This window comes from Diceros bicornis, chromosome 25 (genome assembly GCF_020826845.1).
Source record: "Diceros bicornis minor isolate mBicDic1 chromosome 25, mDicBic1.mat.cur, whole genome shotgun sequence".
NCBI lineage: Eukaryota > Metazoa > Chordata > Mammalia > Perissodactyla > Rhinocerotidae > Diceros > Diceros bicornis.
This window is the reverse complement of record NC_080764.1, coordinates 21,452,273-21,470,312: the sequence shown is the minus strand read 5'-3', so window position 1 is coordinate 21,470,312 and position 18,040 is coordinate 21,452,273. Positions and strand designations below refer to the sequence as shown.

Below are 18,040 nucleotides of genomic sequence, written 5' to 3'. Positions count from 1 at the left end.
TAGCATTTGAGCAAGCTTATATTATCATATATATTTTCTTTGTATTGTTTTCATTCTTTTGAGCATAAAATGATTATGCACTGGCTTAACATAAATTAGTTTGGAGAAGGATGTTAGATAAACAACTTGGAATTTTCCATGGTAAACGTAACTTGTAGAAATGTAAATACAAGAACTGTAGACGTAAACTGATTTCCTAGGCACAACCTACCCTAGAAATGACTGTGTACACATAACAGCCTCAAACAGCATCTAAGCCACATGCAAATTAACAATTAGTTCCTATCCCCGTTGCAGTTTACAGGAAATGCCTCATTTACAAGGAGGCAAATGAGGAGGTGGATGGGACTGGGCAGGGCTGGAACCATTCTGCTTAAGCCACATGATTCAGAATCATGTGGTGGGAGTTGGGTGGGAAGACTACTTCTGCCGGATTCAGAGATAACATGCATTATGATTCTTAAAAGTTCTTAGAAGTGTCCACATTTTCATTTGCTGCTTGGAAAGTTTTCTTGAAATATTCTTGAGCAAAATTTCACCAAATATAATTAGGTACCACTTTGTCACTTAATGGAAATAAATCACAAACTGACCATTCTAACCTGACAGAGTGGAGAATTTGTGACCCAGATTGTGTCTAACACAGTAAGCAGGTGTCTCAGAAATATTTTGTTGATGGGTAGACAAATTTTATTGTTATTTGTGGAGCCAAATTAAAAAAATTTTAAAAGATGCTTGCATTTAATCAAACAATTGGTTATGCATTAATATTTCCCCCAACTTTTGTAGTATTGACACTGCCTATGTTGTAGTGCCAAGTGTAGGAATATAGGCCATTGGTACTCATGCATTGATGATGGGGGTTGTAGACTCAGTAATCCTGAAAGAAAGTCAGATTTACCATGGAAGTGAATATTTGTCAAAGATGGTTTCCAATTCATTTATGGCATTTGAAATCTATGAGTTCTTGCCTAGTTTACGCCTTCCTGGTATACAACAAGAGCATGATGATCCCTTCTCATTACCATCACGGTTCATTCCCATGGCATGCTGGACCCAGCTGGTATGTGCTCCTGAGAGCCCACTGTATGCATTTCTTCTTAACTCCATGTTCAGCGACCTACACTTTGGTAGCTTGAATTTTGACATATTGGGAGTATTTACACCATGGAAATTGACCTATGGTACAAATCAGGCTCCCTCCAGAGCTAATTGTTAAACATTTGCCAGCACATCAGTGTTTGTTCTCCACTCCCACCCCCAATCGTTCTAATTGTCTTGTTCCTTGCTTGCTGTTAGAGCACAGTGGAGGCAGGCAAGCCAAGGAGTCAGACATCTGGATTGGAATATAGATTCCTTTATTTAAAAGCTCTATGACCATGAACAACTTATATAACCTCTCTAATACCCAGTTTCCTCCTTAGTAAAATGAGGTTGATATAGGACCCACCTCAGGGTTGTGAGGATGAAATGAGATGATGTATAGTGAGCACCTAACAGTGTCTGGTACAGAGTAAATGCTCAATAAGTGGTATCTATTAGGTCAATTTTTTTTTCCAGTAGTGATATCATTCATTCAACAAGTACACTTGGAATAGCTATTTGCAAAGCATTTTTTTTTTTTTTTTTTTGTGAGGAGATCAGCCCTGAGCTAACATCCGCCAATCCTCCTCCTTTTTCCTGAGGAAGACGGCCCTGGGCTAACATCGGTGCCCATCTTCCTCCACTTTATATGGGACGCCGCCACAGCATGGCTTACCAAGCAGTGCGTCGGTGCGCGCCCGGGATCCGAACCAGCGAACCCCGGGCCGCCGCAGCGGAGCGCGCGCACTTAACCGCTTGCGCCACCGGGCCGGCCCGGACAAAGCATTTTTGATTCTGCCTGTATAGTTTTAAATGTACAGATAAACAAGAATAAAATACAACCCCGAGATTCTGAGCTTTCAGATCGCACGTTTGATGTCATGTGGACTGTATATCTGGGCCCTTGACATATGTCTTGGTTTGTAGTGGACAGATAGTTCCTAAATCTGGTTGTCTTCTCATCTCCTGTTCGAGCACCTTTGTCCCACCAACTACCTGTCCTTCTAAATATCCTCCTCACCCCTCCATTTCCTTCCTTTTCTCCACAAACAAGCAAACCATCTTCCCAGCACAGGCAGATCACTCTCAGATGTGTGGTTATTAGTACTCCTGCATGAATCACCGGGTGACTGCTTTTTTATCCCCCAAGGCCAAGAATAGGAGGCTTGATTTCCCTGTGAGAATTAATCTTCTGGCAAAAGTGCTGTCCACGTCTAGGAGCTGTCTCTACCTTCTTCCCATCGCTGGTTTCCATCCCTTCCTCTCGCCCACTCAGCACCACGTTGTGCTCAGAAGGGCATCCCACACGTTGGGCATCCTTCTCCACCTCAATCTTCCTTTAGTGAGAAAAACGGTTATTTGTAGGAGCAACGGTAATATTAAATTCCAAACCCTTCAGATTCTTACAGGTGGGAGTGAACTGAGATTGAAATAATTGAGAATAGAAGCCTTTGTTGCAATGGGAATATTAGCCTTCTGTTCTTCAGATATTAAGTGTTCACAAAACTTAAAGCCTCCTGCTTTCTGCACACACAGGCTTCTTGTGGAATTCTTCAAACACTTGAAGTGCGTCTTTTCAGCATGATCAGTTTTTCAATAGTACTTACATTTCAGAGCTGTTTTTAATTGTGGAAACACTCAAGACAAGTATGAGTTGTTTCATGTTTGGAGCTCTTTTGCCACCAATTTTAAACTGTTGCTTTATGTGAGCAGCTTGAAAACGTAAAAATTTAAACCTTGGCATTAAAGTATGAACAGACAGTGTCAAACACTACTTTCCAGCTCATTTAACTAATTGATAGACTGCAACTGAAAAATGTTTTATAGAAACTATTTTTTTGTTAGCATAATTTATCACCATTAATATACCCTCAGTACCCTATTGTTTCCATAAAGTACTCATAGGCATCAATAGTATTGTTCAGCTTCCCATCATCATATTTTCAGCAGTGTAAACTCTTGTGCATAAATCAAATTGTTAAAAAAATTTTAATGATGTGTTTATGTATATTTAATATCTCAATAGTAGATTTTTCAAATGTGATTTGAGACCAGTTTATTTTTTTCCAAAGTACTCACACTCAATTCTTTACCAAGAATGAACACATATCCAGTTTATCGGGCTTGATCATGTGAGAAACACCACCACCATTCACTTTAAACATTTCCTAGCTTTTTACAGTGGAAAAAAATAAACGTAATCTCTCATGATAGAAAAATGAATTTTAGATTTTTCAGAGCCAAAATAAAAACACTTTAGAACAAAATTAGGCCAAATCTTTGGAATTTAAAGTGGTGAACACCCAGAAGAAACACGATATAAAACTTGCCAATTACATGCCTGCCCGGAGGTCGGAACTGAATTCCTTTATTATTTTATTTATTTATTTATTTTTTTAGTTATTTTTTTTAATTTTTCTTTTGCGTGTGGAAGATCAGCCCTAAGCTAACATCCGATGCCAATCTTCCTCTTTTTGCTGAGGAAGATTGGCCCTGGGCTAACATCTGTGCCCATCTTCCTCTACTTTATATGGGACTCCATGTCACAGCATGGCTTGACAAGTGGTGAGTCGGTGCGCACTCGGGATCCGAACCTGTGAACCCCCGGGCCGCCAAAGCAGAGTGCGTGCACTTAACTGCTGTGCCACCGGGCTGGCCTCTGAATTCCTTTTTAATAATTTAACAATTTCTTCTCTTTCTCAGTGATACAGGAACAACACCTCCAGAGAGTGGTATTTTTGGATTTATGATAAACTTCTCTGCATTTCTTGGTAAGTACACAATAATTATTATAAATAAATGAAAAATTCACAATCTCAAGTGAAGTGAAATGTGTTATTTACCATTTGTGTATAATTTTTTATTGTTAATTTTTAACAGACTTTATTTTTTAGGACAGTTTTAGGTTCACAGAAAAATTGAGCAAAAGGTAGAAATTTCCCGTATACACCCTGCCGCCCCCAACCTCCTCCATTATCAACATCCCCCACAAGAATGGTATGTTTGTTACAGCTGATGAACTTACCTTGACACATCATTATCACCCAAAGGTCATAGTTGACATGAGGGTTCACTCTTGGTGTATATAATTTTCTAAAAGTACAGCCTTTGCAACTAGAATTTTGCACTACTTTGAGAAACTAAAATGACTAGAAATCCAAAGTTATTTGTGACCTCATTATAGAACTATTCTTCACTTCATCGGTTAATTTGCTACAAGATTTTGAAATAGATTTTAAATGTAATTCGATTTTTAAAATTGTGACTTATATCCAATGCATTTGTGTAACCCAAAGCACCTAATGCATAAGCTAATGTTTCTCAGAGTGTGTTCTGAAGACAACTTACGTGACAATCATCTGGGGTGCTGGTTAAAATGCATGTTCCGGGGCCACACTGCAAATCTACCCCATCAGAACCTCTGGGAGTGGGTCCCATGGATATGCATTGTGAACAAGCTCTCTTGGGGACTTGGATACTCACTAGAGCTTGCGAACCACAGACAAAGGGGTTGTCTCACCTGTTGGAGAAAGGGGAGAGGAGAAGCAGGGAAGTTTGTCTCCAACTCCGGTATGATGTCTCTTTTTGGTTCCTCAAATGCACCTGAGATAATAGAATACAACCCTCTCATGCGCCAGTTCATGTAATGACTGAAAAAGTCTACTTTGGGCTGATCCAGGTGTGTAGATATAAAATGCAGGGCTCTTTCTCTTAGCGCTTCCATAAACCCCTACCCTATGGAACAACTGGATGTTTGCCAGGGGCCTTTCACGTAACTAGCACTTTCTGTCCTGCTCTACTGGTGCAGGGTGGGAAGGGAGAGAGGCTGGAAACCCTACTTAGTTACCTGGCATCTTTGGAATTTGTTCATCCTACTTGGTAAAGAGCAAGTTTCACCCCTTCACCCACTTTTGGCTTCTCTTCCCAAGGTTTTGGAGGTGAGCAAGGGGAAGTAGAAACAGGAGTGAACCAATCCCAGTGCCCTCTTACACCATCCTTGGCCAGAGTCCAGATTTAGAAGACAGATTATTTTATCACTGACAAGCGATAAATGTGGTTTTTCGCTTCTAGGCAAGGCAGAAACTAACATGAATATCTTCGTTTAAAATAGTCTATGATAAATCATTAGCTTTTAACCTGCTCTTTAAAATTCTGCAAAATATTACAGCCATCACACTATGTCAATACACAGAAATCTACTTTATCTTTTCAACCTATGCATGGTATTCATTTCATGGATGTATTATAATTTATTTAATCAGTTCCTGTTGTTAAACATTTAGGCTATTTCTGATTTTGCAATTTACCACACTAAAGTAACATTTTTTTTGTGTGTGAGGAAGATCAGCCCTGAGCTAACATCCAATGCCAATCCTCCTCTTTTTGCTGAGGAAGATTGGCCCCGGACTAACATCCATGCCTGTCTTCCTTTATTTTATATGGGACACTGCCACAGCATGGCTTGACAAGCAGTGCATCAGTGAGCGCCCGGGATCTGAACCTGCGAATCCCGGGCCGCCAAAGCGGAGCACACGTACTTAACCGCTACGCCACTGGGCCGGCCCCTAAAGTAACATTCTTTTGAACATATCTTTGCATGTTTATGTGTGTTTTTGTGTATGGTAAATTTGCTGACTTAAAGGGAATACATATCTAAAATTTTGATAGCTATCCATTTATTCAACCTTCATTTACTAAGTGCCTACTTTGTGATGGGCTCTGTGCTTATGCTTAATGCTGGGGTCACAACAGCAGACAGACAGACAGACAAGGACCCTGCTCTCATGGAGATTACATTTTACTGTCAAATTACTCTCCAAAACACTAAATGGTGTTGATTAATTGATTAGCTCTTTGGAAAAACATACCTTTAGTACCCTCCTCACACCACTCAAAACCAATGGCAATTAAAGAACTAACATAAAAAGCAAAACTACTAGAGGATTAAATTATAGGAAAACATTTAAAAAATCTTAGGATGGAAAAGCTTATTTATGCTTACACAAAACCCAGAAGCTAAATAAGAAAGAATTGACAGATTTGAGTAGATAAAAAAATTACAACTTCTAAGTGATCAAAGATACGAGAAACAAAGTTAAAGACAACAGACTAGAGGAAAATTTGTAATATTTATAGCAGACAATAAATTAATGTGCATAATGTGTAAAAAGCAATTACAAACTAAAAATGGACAAACTCAAGAGAAAAATAAGAAAAAAATTATAAACATGCAATTTTCAGAAGAAGAAATGCAAATGACCAGTGGACATACTGAAAGCTGCTCAATCTCAGTAATGATCAGATAAATCCAAATGAAGCCAACAGATTGCCATTTTTCATTCATTAAATTGGCAATAATTAAAAAGGCAAGGGCATGCAGAATTGCTGTCAAATTCTTCCGGTGGGAGCATAAATTGCTACAGTCTTGGAGCAATTCGGAGATATTTCTCAGCATTTTAATTGTGCATGGTTTTTTGACCCAGTAATACTACTTCTGGGAATTGGTCTTTCAGAAAACACATGACAGTGTGCCAAAGACTTATATACAAGGATATTCATTGAGCATTGTTTGTAATAGGAAAAACATAGAAACAATGTGGAAATCTATCATTAGAGAATGATGAAATAAATATGGCATCTCACCAGATACCATGATGAGACCCCTAAAAACAAGAAGTAGACCTATTCGTACTGACATGGCAAGATCTCCAAGGTACATTTTTAAATGAAAAAAAGCAAGTCACAGAACAACATATGTACAATAGCATTTATGTGAAAAGGATAACAGCCAAGGTGGTGTGTGTGTGTATGTGTGTGTCCCCATCACACTGGGGAGAGGGTAAGATGCAACGAGGAAGGACTGGGGTGGGTGATTGGGGAGACTATTGCAATCAGGAAACTGAAAGTACAAATTTTAAAAAAGCAGTATGAAACTGTCTCCATGTTTTTCATTCTAAGAAATCATATAATAAAAATTCATCAAAGTACCCTTCTTTTTCAGGTGCAGCCACGATGTACACAAGATATAAAATAGTAGAGAAGCAAAATCAAACCAGCCATTTCAGCACTCCTGTTTTTAACTTGGTGTCATTGGTTCTTGGATTGGTGGGATGTATCGGAATGGGCATTGTAGCCAATTTTCAGGTATGACCTGAGGTTTTTTTGGTTACTGGGAGAGGTGGAGTAAATGTGTCTGGAGGAGAGAAGCAAGAACACAAGAGGCATGATTGTACCAGTATAGCTATCAAATAGTTGATGAGTTTATAAAAATTGTGATACTTTGCTTTTTAGAGACAAAGCTTTTTTTTTTTTTTTTTTTGTGAGGAAGATCAGCCCTGAGCTAACATCCATGCCAATCCTCCTCTTTTTGCTGAGGAAGACTGGCTCTGAGCTAACATCTACTGCTAATCCTCCTCCTTTTTTTCCCCCAAAGCCCCAGTAGATAGTTGTATGTCATAGTTGCACATCCTTTTAGTTGCTGTATGTGGGACGCGGCCTCAGCATGGCCGGACAAGCAGTGAGTTGGTGCGCGCCCAGGATCCGAACCCGGGCCACCAGTAGCGAAGCACGCGCACTTAACCGCTAAGCCACAGGGCTAGCCCCCTGGAGAAAATCTTTATCGTGTGAAAATGAGTCCTGCCTGATACTTGGGACAGATGGGGTGCATGTTTGCCTGATTATGAGGGAGAGCATGCTTCAAATCACGCTAAGGGCTCTGCATTGCTCAATGTTCTTATTGATATGGTTTAATGTGTTGGGAGAGCTATGTCATCCATTGTAATGATTTCACTAAGAATGTGAAAATATTTGTGTGTATGAGTGTGTGTGCACGTTTACCAATTCTCCTACTTGAACCTCAATTCAAAGAATGGCATCTGATCTCTTCCTTTCACAGATGAAGATATAGGTACATGGAGGTGAAATAATTTGCTCAGGGTTACTCAGTTAATTAGTTTCAGAACCAAAATATGGCCCCACTGGAGCAAATTAACTTATATGCTGACTACTGCAGAGTCTGCTCTATGTATTCTTACTGTGTCAAGTGTATGAAAAAACCCTACTTGTTTTATTCCAATTTATGGATTCCTATTCATCCCAAGGTCTCTTTCAGGAAGGCAGACATATTTTTCTATAGAGACAATATTTAATATTTTAAAAATATTTGTAGTATTTCAAATTAATACCAATTATAATAGTACTCACCTCATAGGGTTATTGCAAGGATTCAATGGGACAATGTCCAGTGACCAGTGGTCTATACTTGGCAGCCATCACGGTCATCATCCATTCATCATTATAAGCTAACACTACAGAGGTCCTGCTCTCTCCATCGCTGTCGTCTCTTTGTTCCAGCAGAAAGGAAGTTACTCCAGGAGGACTTTTGGTTCTGCCCAGGGGATCCTCCTTTAACTTTTTACCCACCAGAAGTGGGGTGATCTTGTGTGATGCTTTTTTCTTTCCCTCTTTCTCTTCAGTTTATTGAATTAAGAGCAAGGTGTGTAAAAGATAGTGATCCTATTCACTCTTTGAGAACTTGGGACACAGCATGTACTTTTCATATATATGAAATAAACAGATTGATTTCAAACCTAAAACGGCAACTAGCTCTGGTTCAGTCAAGGCCCATTCATTTGCCTATGAGGAAAATGAGCTTCCTCCTCAAACAAACAACATCATAACTCATTATAAAAGTAATTCTTTCTCATAGAATATTTTGAAAATTTGAAGTATAAAAAGAAAAATATACTCATAATTTCATAACCCAGAAATTAACAGTTAATGGGGATGTATTTACCTCTGGTCTTTTGCCCCCATACACATGCATATATGTACAAATGCTTAAATGTATAACCACATAGTATGTGCAATTTTTTATTATTTTATTCTTTCAAATTTATTTTAATTAACACAACTGACATGGATTACATTTTCATACAAATTAGGAAAATACAATAACAGCAAAATCTCTGTTGACCAATAGCGTAATCACTTTGCTATGTTCAAGTCTTTTATTACACCTTATAGAATGTGTTTTGTTGGTAAATCTGTTTATGCAAGATCTGGAAATAAATCTCCATTTAAAAATAACTCAAAGTTATGCTCAAACTCAGTCTCATTTGTAAATGGAGACCATCCAGTGAACTAGAGGAGCACCATTCATTCTGGGGGAGTTACTCGTGAGATGTCCCTGGCTGTTTGTCGGACGTGAAGTTTGTTATCACCTAGAAAGCAGGCAACCCTGGGCACTGGCCACTCTGCCGTCCTTATTTGAAGCAACTCTACACACTGGAGAAAAGTAATTATTGTCACAGAAGGGTGTCAACCTTCACAGCTGCTAAAGTAGATGTTTGCACACAGCCTAGGGGTGCTGCACTCTAGTATTGACCTGGGAGGAGAGTAACCTCAGGCCTCCACCTGTGCCATATGCTTTCCATCCATTCGCTAACATCGGCTCCTGCATGAAGTCAGGCGGGCCATTGTCAGAGAGGCCTCTGTCTGACCTGCACCACCTGGGCCTGCGGAATCATCTTTTCTGCACTGCACAAGGCGGGTGCCATCTGTCAATGGGAGGGACATTATCACAAAATGCTCTGGGAAACCCAGTGCTGTCTTGTGAGGGGTGAGGGGGAAGGCACCCTTCCTTCTATGACACAGTATCTTCAGGACTACCTGCAGGGCAGGGATATGGGCCCTAAACTCAGGGCCAACACGTTTTTGGTTTTGGACCTTACAAAAACCATAATTATCAGTGTTTTCTTGTTAATGTTGGAAGCTGGAAAAGTGAGAGCCAAATGTGTAGCCTCCCTCAAGCAAGCGTACACAGCTTCATGGACGGCATTTTGTGAAGTAAATTTGCTTCAGGCTCCATTTTACTTTCCTCCCTTGTTGTCCCCATATGGCGAAATAAGGCAAACAAGGCTGCAATGCATGGCTGCATGTGACACTTCTCACATGGTAGAGACTCTCTAGGACATTACGTTTTATGATTGTATGCCTTTTGTTTTCATAACAACATTTAGTAAAAATTTTCCATGTGACAGACATTTATGAAAACATTCAGTGCTTTAACTCATATAGTTCTAATAACGACCTTAGAAGATAGGTGGTTTTATTGTCCTCATTTATCAAGGAGAAATGGAGGCCCAGAGAGGTTAAACCTTGCCGAAGATCATATGAGTAATGAAAGGCAGAAGTGGGCTTTGAATCGAAATCGTCTGTCCAGAAACTGTGGAAAGAGTTGACCTCAAAGCCAGAATGAGGAAATCTCTCTGAGGAAAAAGCGTATACACAATTCACAGTGCTAGCATCAGAAAGCACAATGGAAAAAAACAATGACAAGGGAGGGGGAGACCTGGAATGATATAATTTGTCTAGTAGAGCGTGGATATGAATTGCTCAGTGGGGGAGAGTATGCACTAAATGATGCCCTACCACATTCTTCTCTGAATAGCTCAACATTGTACGTGGTATAGCTGTCCATTTTTAAACCACAAAGGGCAGACTTTAGGAAGAAAACTTAGATGGTTATATAATTGAAGTTTTAGTTCTCTGTAAGGCTTGCATGAAGTGATTACATCTTCACAAAAACCAGAAATAGAATCTTTAACTGTCCTGGAAGCAAAGTGTTTGCCTTGACATTGTTCCCATAAATACATCTTTACAACTTCCTTCTTTTGATATCCTGTAATTCATTTTCAGCATGCCATGAGCAAACCAACTTGAGCTGTTACCTCAAGAAGAATTAGAGAAGTGAGGGCAAGAGGTGGTGATTTTTCTTGAGTAGGAGTCAATTGCATTTATCAGAAGTTCACAGAGCGCTCTCTTTCCTGAACTGGCGGGTGGGATGGCCGCTTGGTAGTGTGTCCTCACCAATCTCTGTCAATGCTTTACTTTCCCTCAAGAAGTTTCCATTTTGGAAAAGTCAAGTTTTCGAAGATTTAACCCTCTCAATATTCTAGTTTTCTCAATTTTTACTATCTTTTAAATTAACAAGAGAGTTTCAAAAAAGAGATCCAAAAAGAGTGCCAGGTTTTCATCTTATCCTCTATCCAAAATTCATGTCTGATCTAAGAATAATTTTCCTTCTAGAAGACATCTTTGATGAGAGAGTATGTACCTCACAGTGAAAAAGGCACATAAGAAATACAACTCCCGCTGGATCGAGGGCTTTTTGATCTGTTAATGTCAGGTTAATGTGGGGGTCCCATCAAGTTTGCAGATTAAGATCCTAAAGGATGTGTTGAATTGGTCAGGGTGGAGGAAGCAAATTCCCTGACAGGATTAGGGGAGGAGACAAAGTATGTACATTCAGGATGTTGATTTACATAGTGCGAAAAGAAAATGGAGATTGGAAAGCACCAAAATCTGCAGAAGATTATTCCTGAAAATGACTCATTAGTAGATGCCTTGTCATTTGTTTATCTTCCCTTTGCCCAAATGTGCCTAACATTCAAGGAGTGAAAAGGATTTATTTTTCGTAATTCTTTTATTATTATTTTTGGTTTAATACTGTTTTTTCCCCCAGTTTTATTGATATATCATTGACATATCACATTGTGTCAGTCCAAGATGTACGACATAGTGATTTGATAAATGTATATATTGTGAAACGATCACCACAACATCCATCACCTCACATAGGTACAGGTTTTTTTTTCTTGTGATAAGAACTTTTAAGATTTACTCTTAGCATATTTTGGTGGTGAACATGATGTAATCTATGCAGAAATAGAAGTACAATGATGTACACCTGAAATTTTTACAATGTCATAAACCAATGTTACTGCAATAAACAAAAAATTAAAAAAAAAAAAGATTTACTCTTAGCAGCTTGCAAATATACAATACAGTATTGTTAACTAGAGTCACCATGCTGTACATTACATCCTCACATCTTATAACCGGAAGTTTTTACCTTCTGACCACCTTCACTCATTTCCTCCACCCCCTACCCCCCACCTCTGTCAACTACCAAACTGTTTTTTGAACCTATGAGTTCAGTTGTTTTTTTGTTTTTAAGATTCCACGTATAAGTGAGATCATACAGTCTTTGTCCTTCTCTGTCTGACTTGTTTCACTTAGCGTAACGCCCTCAAGGTCCATCCATGTTGTTGCAAATGGCAAGATTTCCTTCTTTTTTATGGCTGAATAATATTCTACTGGTATATATACCACCTTTTCTTTATCCATTCATCCATTGATGGACACTTAGGTTGTTTTCCTGTCTTGGCTGTTGTAAATAATGCTGCAATGAACATGGGGTTGCAGATATCCTTTTGAGACAGTGATTTAATTTCCTTTGGATTATTAATTATGGTAAAATACATGCAACATAAAATTTATCATCTTAACCTTTTTGAAATGTACACTTCAGTGGTTATTTTTCTTAATTCTTTAAGTGCTTAAAGGTTTACACACATTTTAAAAGTCATTGAATGTACTTTATTTTTCATATATAACTTCCCTAAATCTACACACCCATGCGAGGTATCCTAGGAATACAGAGTCTATACCTAATAAATGAGTAATTGATATGCCATGTTGCAGAATGTTAATGCAGCCGTATTTGAATATAACACAAATCAAGTAATGGATTTTTCGCTATATTCCTAAGTTTGATACCAGGAAATAAATTTCCTTAGAAAATAATTTTAAAAGGTTTTTTTTAAAATCTCTTTTTCCCACGTGGAGAATTAAGATTTAATATCAGTTTATTTGTGAACAGTCTGGATGGAGAACGTTGAGATTGTGGGGAAGCCTGGGTGGCCCAGGTCAAAGAAAAGTCCTGGAGGAAAGGGTATGGACAGTGAGTTGGGGCCAGAAGGGGCTGGAGGCCGAAACCAGGCTCTCTTGGACAATACTTTAACTTGCCCCTTTGCAAAGCTTGCATGTTCAAGTGGAGACTCAGTTATTCAATCTCGACATCATTGTTACACCAGAAGGTAGGTGCCAGTTGCATATTTGAAAGGAGTCAAAAGTGAGTCTCCTTGATTGGTTAGTTATGAGCATGTCTGGGGTCAACACCAGACTTGCTGCCTAGACTGGGCATAAGGGCTGCTTTCTGGTTGAAGTGGCTGGTTAGAGGATGGTGGGGCTGGGGGCCTGATTTCAAGTTGCCTTTGCATTGCAAGAGCAGTGTTTTCACTTAGATTTGTGTGTTCATTTGGGGGACTTGGGAGAGACAAATAGAGATTATTGGGGAGCAGGGAGCCTGAAAACCCCAAGCCACCCTTGGCACCTTCATGGAACAAGTCATGTACTTTTATATGAAATTTATCATATAATCTTCACCACAAACCTGCAAGGCAGAAATTATCATGCCCGTCTTATGGAGACAGAAATTTAAATTTTAAACTAAGGTCACAGAGCCCAGTGGTGGAGTTGAGATTTTTTTATCCAGGTCAGCAAAACTCCAAGGCCCACCACACCCCACTCTCCCACCTCTAAGGTAGAGGTCACTCTGTCCTTCTCCCTTGTGCCCAAGATTGCTGTGGAACAATGAGTGCTCGGCAGGTACTTCAGCGTTGGGAAGGCTTTTCTCTTGGTAGTCTTCTGCAAGCAGCCACATTTTCCAGGAAGTGGTGGTGCCTCGGTGATGACCGAGGGCTTTGAGTAGCCCAGAGTGAGCGCATGCTCGGGTCTCCATGTGGACAGCCGCATGTGGAGTAACACACATTTGTGACTTTCTCTCTAGGAGTTAGCTGTCCCCGTGGTCCACGATGGCGGCGCTCTTTTGGCTTTCGTCTGCGGTGTCGTGTACACGCTCCTGCAATCCATCATCTCTTACAAATCGTGTCCCCAGTGGAACAGACTGTCCACGTGCCACGTACGGCTGGCCATCTCTGCCATTTCCTGCGCAGCTGTCATCCCCAGTATCCTTTTCACATTTGTAGTGTCCTCACAAACTTGACTTCCCCTCCCCACCCAAAAAGCATGAAAAAAGCAAACATTAACAGCCAAGTTTCCACATGCTTCAGAAGAACAATTGGGAGAAAAGTGTAAATCATTAAGAAAATATCTCAACATTGTCTGGTTGGATCAAAAGAATCTTTGGGGAAAAGAATTGTGTGAAAGGAGAACGGAAGAATGTCAGAGCCCTTCAGTCTCTGTTTACTTTCCTTCCACAGCCTTGGTTTCAGGAGCCATGTGCAAATATTTATTTTTCTTTGTAGTGCTTGGTTAAAGACAGCAAATATTGATATTGTCCTTAAAGTAATAGCCCTATAGAGTCCCCAGAGGCCAGACTCTCCCATCTCCCCGCACGTAGGTGATTAATAGTTTGGTTTACTCACCCTTATTAAGAGGTTTTGAAAAGCTCTATATCATTTATTTCTAAGTTAATTAAAATACACTTAGCCTTTTCTTTTTATCACTGATTTCATTTGCAAAATGAAATTTCATTTCCTTTTCTAATTCAACAATGTGAAAAGAAAATATGAATTTGTTATGCATGTAGATTCTGATTTAGAGGAAATGAAAGCTTGTTCTTTCTCTCTTTCTTTCTAGATGTATTTAACAAAGAAGATAAAAAAGCTGTGATCTTTAAGAGGTGGAAAATTCCCCATCTTTCGAAATACCATCTGCAGTCATATGAGAGAAAGCTGCATAGTCATTAAAAAATGGTGACTACTGTCAGATTGTAGGAAAATAGGAACTATTTAATCAGCATCAATTTTGCTAGTGGCTAGGTGGTGGTGTAAAGTGGGCAAGCTTGAGTGAAAACCCACCATGTGCTTTTAAATATTAAGCTTTGCATTTCTGTTTTAAAGTAGAAGCTATACAAAATGTGAAGCTTAAGTATGGTTTTGGGAGTGTTTTGCTTTTTTCATCCTAGGGAAGGAAATTTTTAATTACAAAATTACAGAGGAACCAAATCCTAGTATTGAGAAATTTAACAACAAAATATATGCCTTGACTTCTAAGATAGTTCCTTCTCAGTTTCCTTGTCCTATGTATAGGTTGAAGACATTTGTGCTTTCTCTTCAAGTATATCTCCTTAAAACTTTTAGCTTGGGTTAGTTATAAAATTCATGGTAGAAATGTTTATAGTGTTAAAAGCAAAGTTTCTTGGTGTAGGAAACCTTTCCTTGCTTCCAACTTTGGAGACAGATTTCTAGATTATAAAATTAGAGAGAATTTTAGCAGAAGAAACATTTCAGGACTCGGAGTTTCACACACTAATAGTTTGCATTTCTAGAGGGTGCTTATGTGCCATGCCAAGGGGTAGCATCCCCATACCAAACAGGTTGTGTCCCTGTATCAAATTAACTCAACAGATTCACCCATTTGAAAAAGTCTTTTGTCTTAAATGTTAGCATGGTATTTATATTTCCTTACAAAGATTTCAAAGCATGTTTAAAATGCCCTCGTTTCTCCTTACTATAATATTTCTGTGAAATGGCCTCGTTTGACTACTGAAGAAACTAGGCATAGAGCGAGGCAGTCATAGAATCAGGCTTCTAAGCCCTCCCTGCTAAACCATCCATCTTGCACCTGGCTTCCTCAGCTTTCAAAAGCCTCCACAAAATCACTAACAGCACAGAGTCTAGCTTCCTTTGCTTGAGACACGTGATCTGAGACTGCCTATTTTGTCTTTTTTTTTTTTTATAATTTTATTTATTTATTTATTTTTCCCCCAAAGCCCCAGTAGATAGTTGTATGTCATAGTTGCACATCCTTCTAGTTGCTGTATGTGGGACGTGGCCTCAGCATGGCCAGACAAGCGGTGCGTCGGTGCACGCCTGGGATCCGAACCCGGGCCGCCAGCATCGGAGTGCCATCACTTAACCGATAAGCCACGGGGCCGGCCCCTGAGACTGCCTATTTTTTCAACCTCATTTTTACATTTTCTCCCCTAGACTTGGCTGTTTCCTCTTCTCTGCTTTTGCCCCATGCTCTTCTCTCTGGCTGGATTATCCTCCTCCACCTTATTTTTCTAGAGCTGAGGTGTCTGTCCAATAGGGTAGCCAGTAGCCACATGTAGTCATCGAGTGCTTGAAACGTGCCTCATCCACATGGAAACGTGCTGCATTAAAACACACACCAGATTTCAAAGACTTTATAAGAAAATAAAAGTAAAATATCTCATTAATAATTCTTTATATTATTAAATGTGGAAATGATAATATTTTTGATATATTGGGTTAAATGAGATATTTATTAAAGTTAATTTCATTTGGTTCTTTTTAGTGTTTTTAAAATGTGGCTACTACAGTAGAAAATTTAAAGTGACACATGTGGCTGGCATTATATTTCTGTGGGATGGCGCTGCCCTAGAGAGTTCCTTGAATCTCACAACTTAGATTAAGCTCAACTCAGTGAAGCCTTCCTGACACCCCAAACCCCATTCCGCTTGAGTTAATAGTTTTCCCTCTGACTCATCACTGTGTCCTGTTCTTTTCTCTCATGTGACACATTCCCTGGGCTTCATCCATCAAGACTGGGATGTTTCTGGAGCTGAGACCAAGTCTGTTTCACCAGGGTTTTTTCTCTGCCTCTCCCACCTCCTCCTGCAGCATGGTACCTGGTGCCCAGAAGATGGAACTAAAGAGAAAATAAATGAAAGGATTAAAAGGCTTTAGAACACTTAGAAACAGGAGTGTGGTAATGAAATCTTCTTTGCTTTCTACTTTTATTTTGAAAAACAGAGAAGTGTTAGGCATTGCAAAATATGAGGGGTGGGGGTGAGGAGAGGGGTGCTGACCCCCAATTCAGAGGAGGCTCTAAGCTTGGCATTGACGCAACACCTTGAATTCCTAACCTTTCGTAAAAGCTTTTTAAGAGCATCTCGTTTTTCTCTAGCTTTCTCTTTTGTCTTCCTTTTTTTTTTTTTTTTTTTGGTGAGGAAGATCAGCCCTGAGCTAACATCCATGCCAATCATCCTCTTTTTACTGAGGAAGACCGGCCCTGAGCTAACATCTATTGCCAATCCTCCTCCTTTTTCTCCCCAAGGCCCCAGTAGATGGTTACATATCATAGTTGCACATCCTTCTAGTTGCTGTATGTGGGACACCACCTCAGCATGGCTGGACAAGTGGTGAGTGGTGCAAGCCTGGGATCCGAACCCAGGCCGCCAGTAGCAGAGTGCAAGCACTTAACCGCTAAGCCACGGGGCCGGCCCCTTGCCTTCTAAATTCAATCAAAATGGTTGTCACCGCTCTTGTGCTCCTTGGCATTATTAGGCTGACCTCTCAGGGTTTGTCGTTCACCCCCAAGGTAAGATGTAGGAAATATCTCTTTGATTTGTAAAACTCTTTGGGCCTGGGAGGAAGGGCTCCACTTATACCCAATTACTCAATGAAAATCTGTCTTTTAAAAATAATAGTTTGAATTTCTATAGCTTGTTTTTGTATATGAGCTTTGGTACTTTAAATGTTAATTTTTCCTTAAATCTGTTGCCTTGAAAATAGTATTTTAGGGAAAACATATTTTTATTCAATATTTTTATTTAAGGAAAATAGTATTTTAGGGAAAAAGCACTTGAAAAATACCCATCTTGGACTGCTGTATCAGTCATTTTAACCAAATTTATTTATTTACTGCTGGGAAAGAGTCACTCTGAGCTAACATCTGTTGCCAATCTTCCTCTCTGTTTTTTTCCCTTCCCACCTGAAACACCAGTACATAGTTGTATATTCTAGTGTAAGTCCTTCTACTTCGTCTATGTGAGTCACTGCCACAGCATGGCTACTGACAGACGAGTGGTGTGGTTCCGCACCTGGGAACTGAACCTGGGCTGCCGAAGTGGAGCATGCTGAACTTTAATGGCTGGGCCATCAGGGCTGGCTCATTTTGACCAAATTTAAGCAATTAAGGTAACCAGTGTAACACTGAGAAACATGCAGGGATGAGCAAAATGTAGACACAGATTAAAATTTTGTTATATATAACTTAAAAAATATTGCTAAGGAGTGACTGTATTTCCATGTTGTAATTTAACTGCTGTCATAAACGAACT

General features: G+C 39.6%; 1 protein-coding gene across 2 annotated transcripts in view; it reads left to right on the top strand.

Moving 5' to 3' along the window:
* DRAM1 (DNA damage regulated autophagy modulator 1) overlaps positions 1–18,040 on the top strand; it is a 36,630-nt gene that overhangs the window by 10,220 nt on the left and 8,370 nt on the right. For both annotated transcript variants that reach the window (XR_009223946.1, XM_058568555.1), the window contains exons 2-4: positions 3,787–3,854; positions 7,085–7,227; positions 13,778–13,955. Coding sequence is in view for 1 of the 2 variants with exons in the window: in XM_058568555.1 (XP_058424538.1) it covers positions 3,787–3,854; positions 7,085–7,227; positions 13,778–13,955 (389 nt within the window). In the remaining variant the exon portion in view is untranslated. The remainder of the gene's footprint in view (positions 1–3,786; positions 3,855–7,084; positions 7,228–13,777; positions 13,956–18,040) is intronic.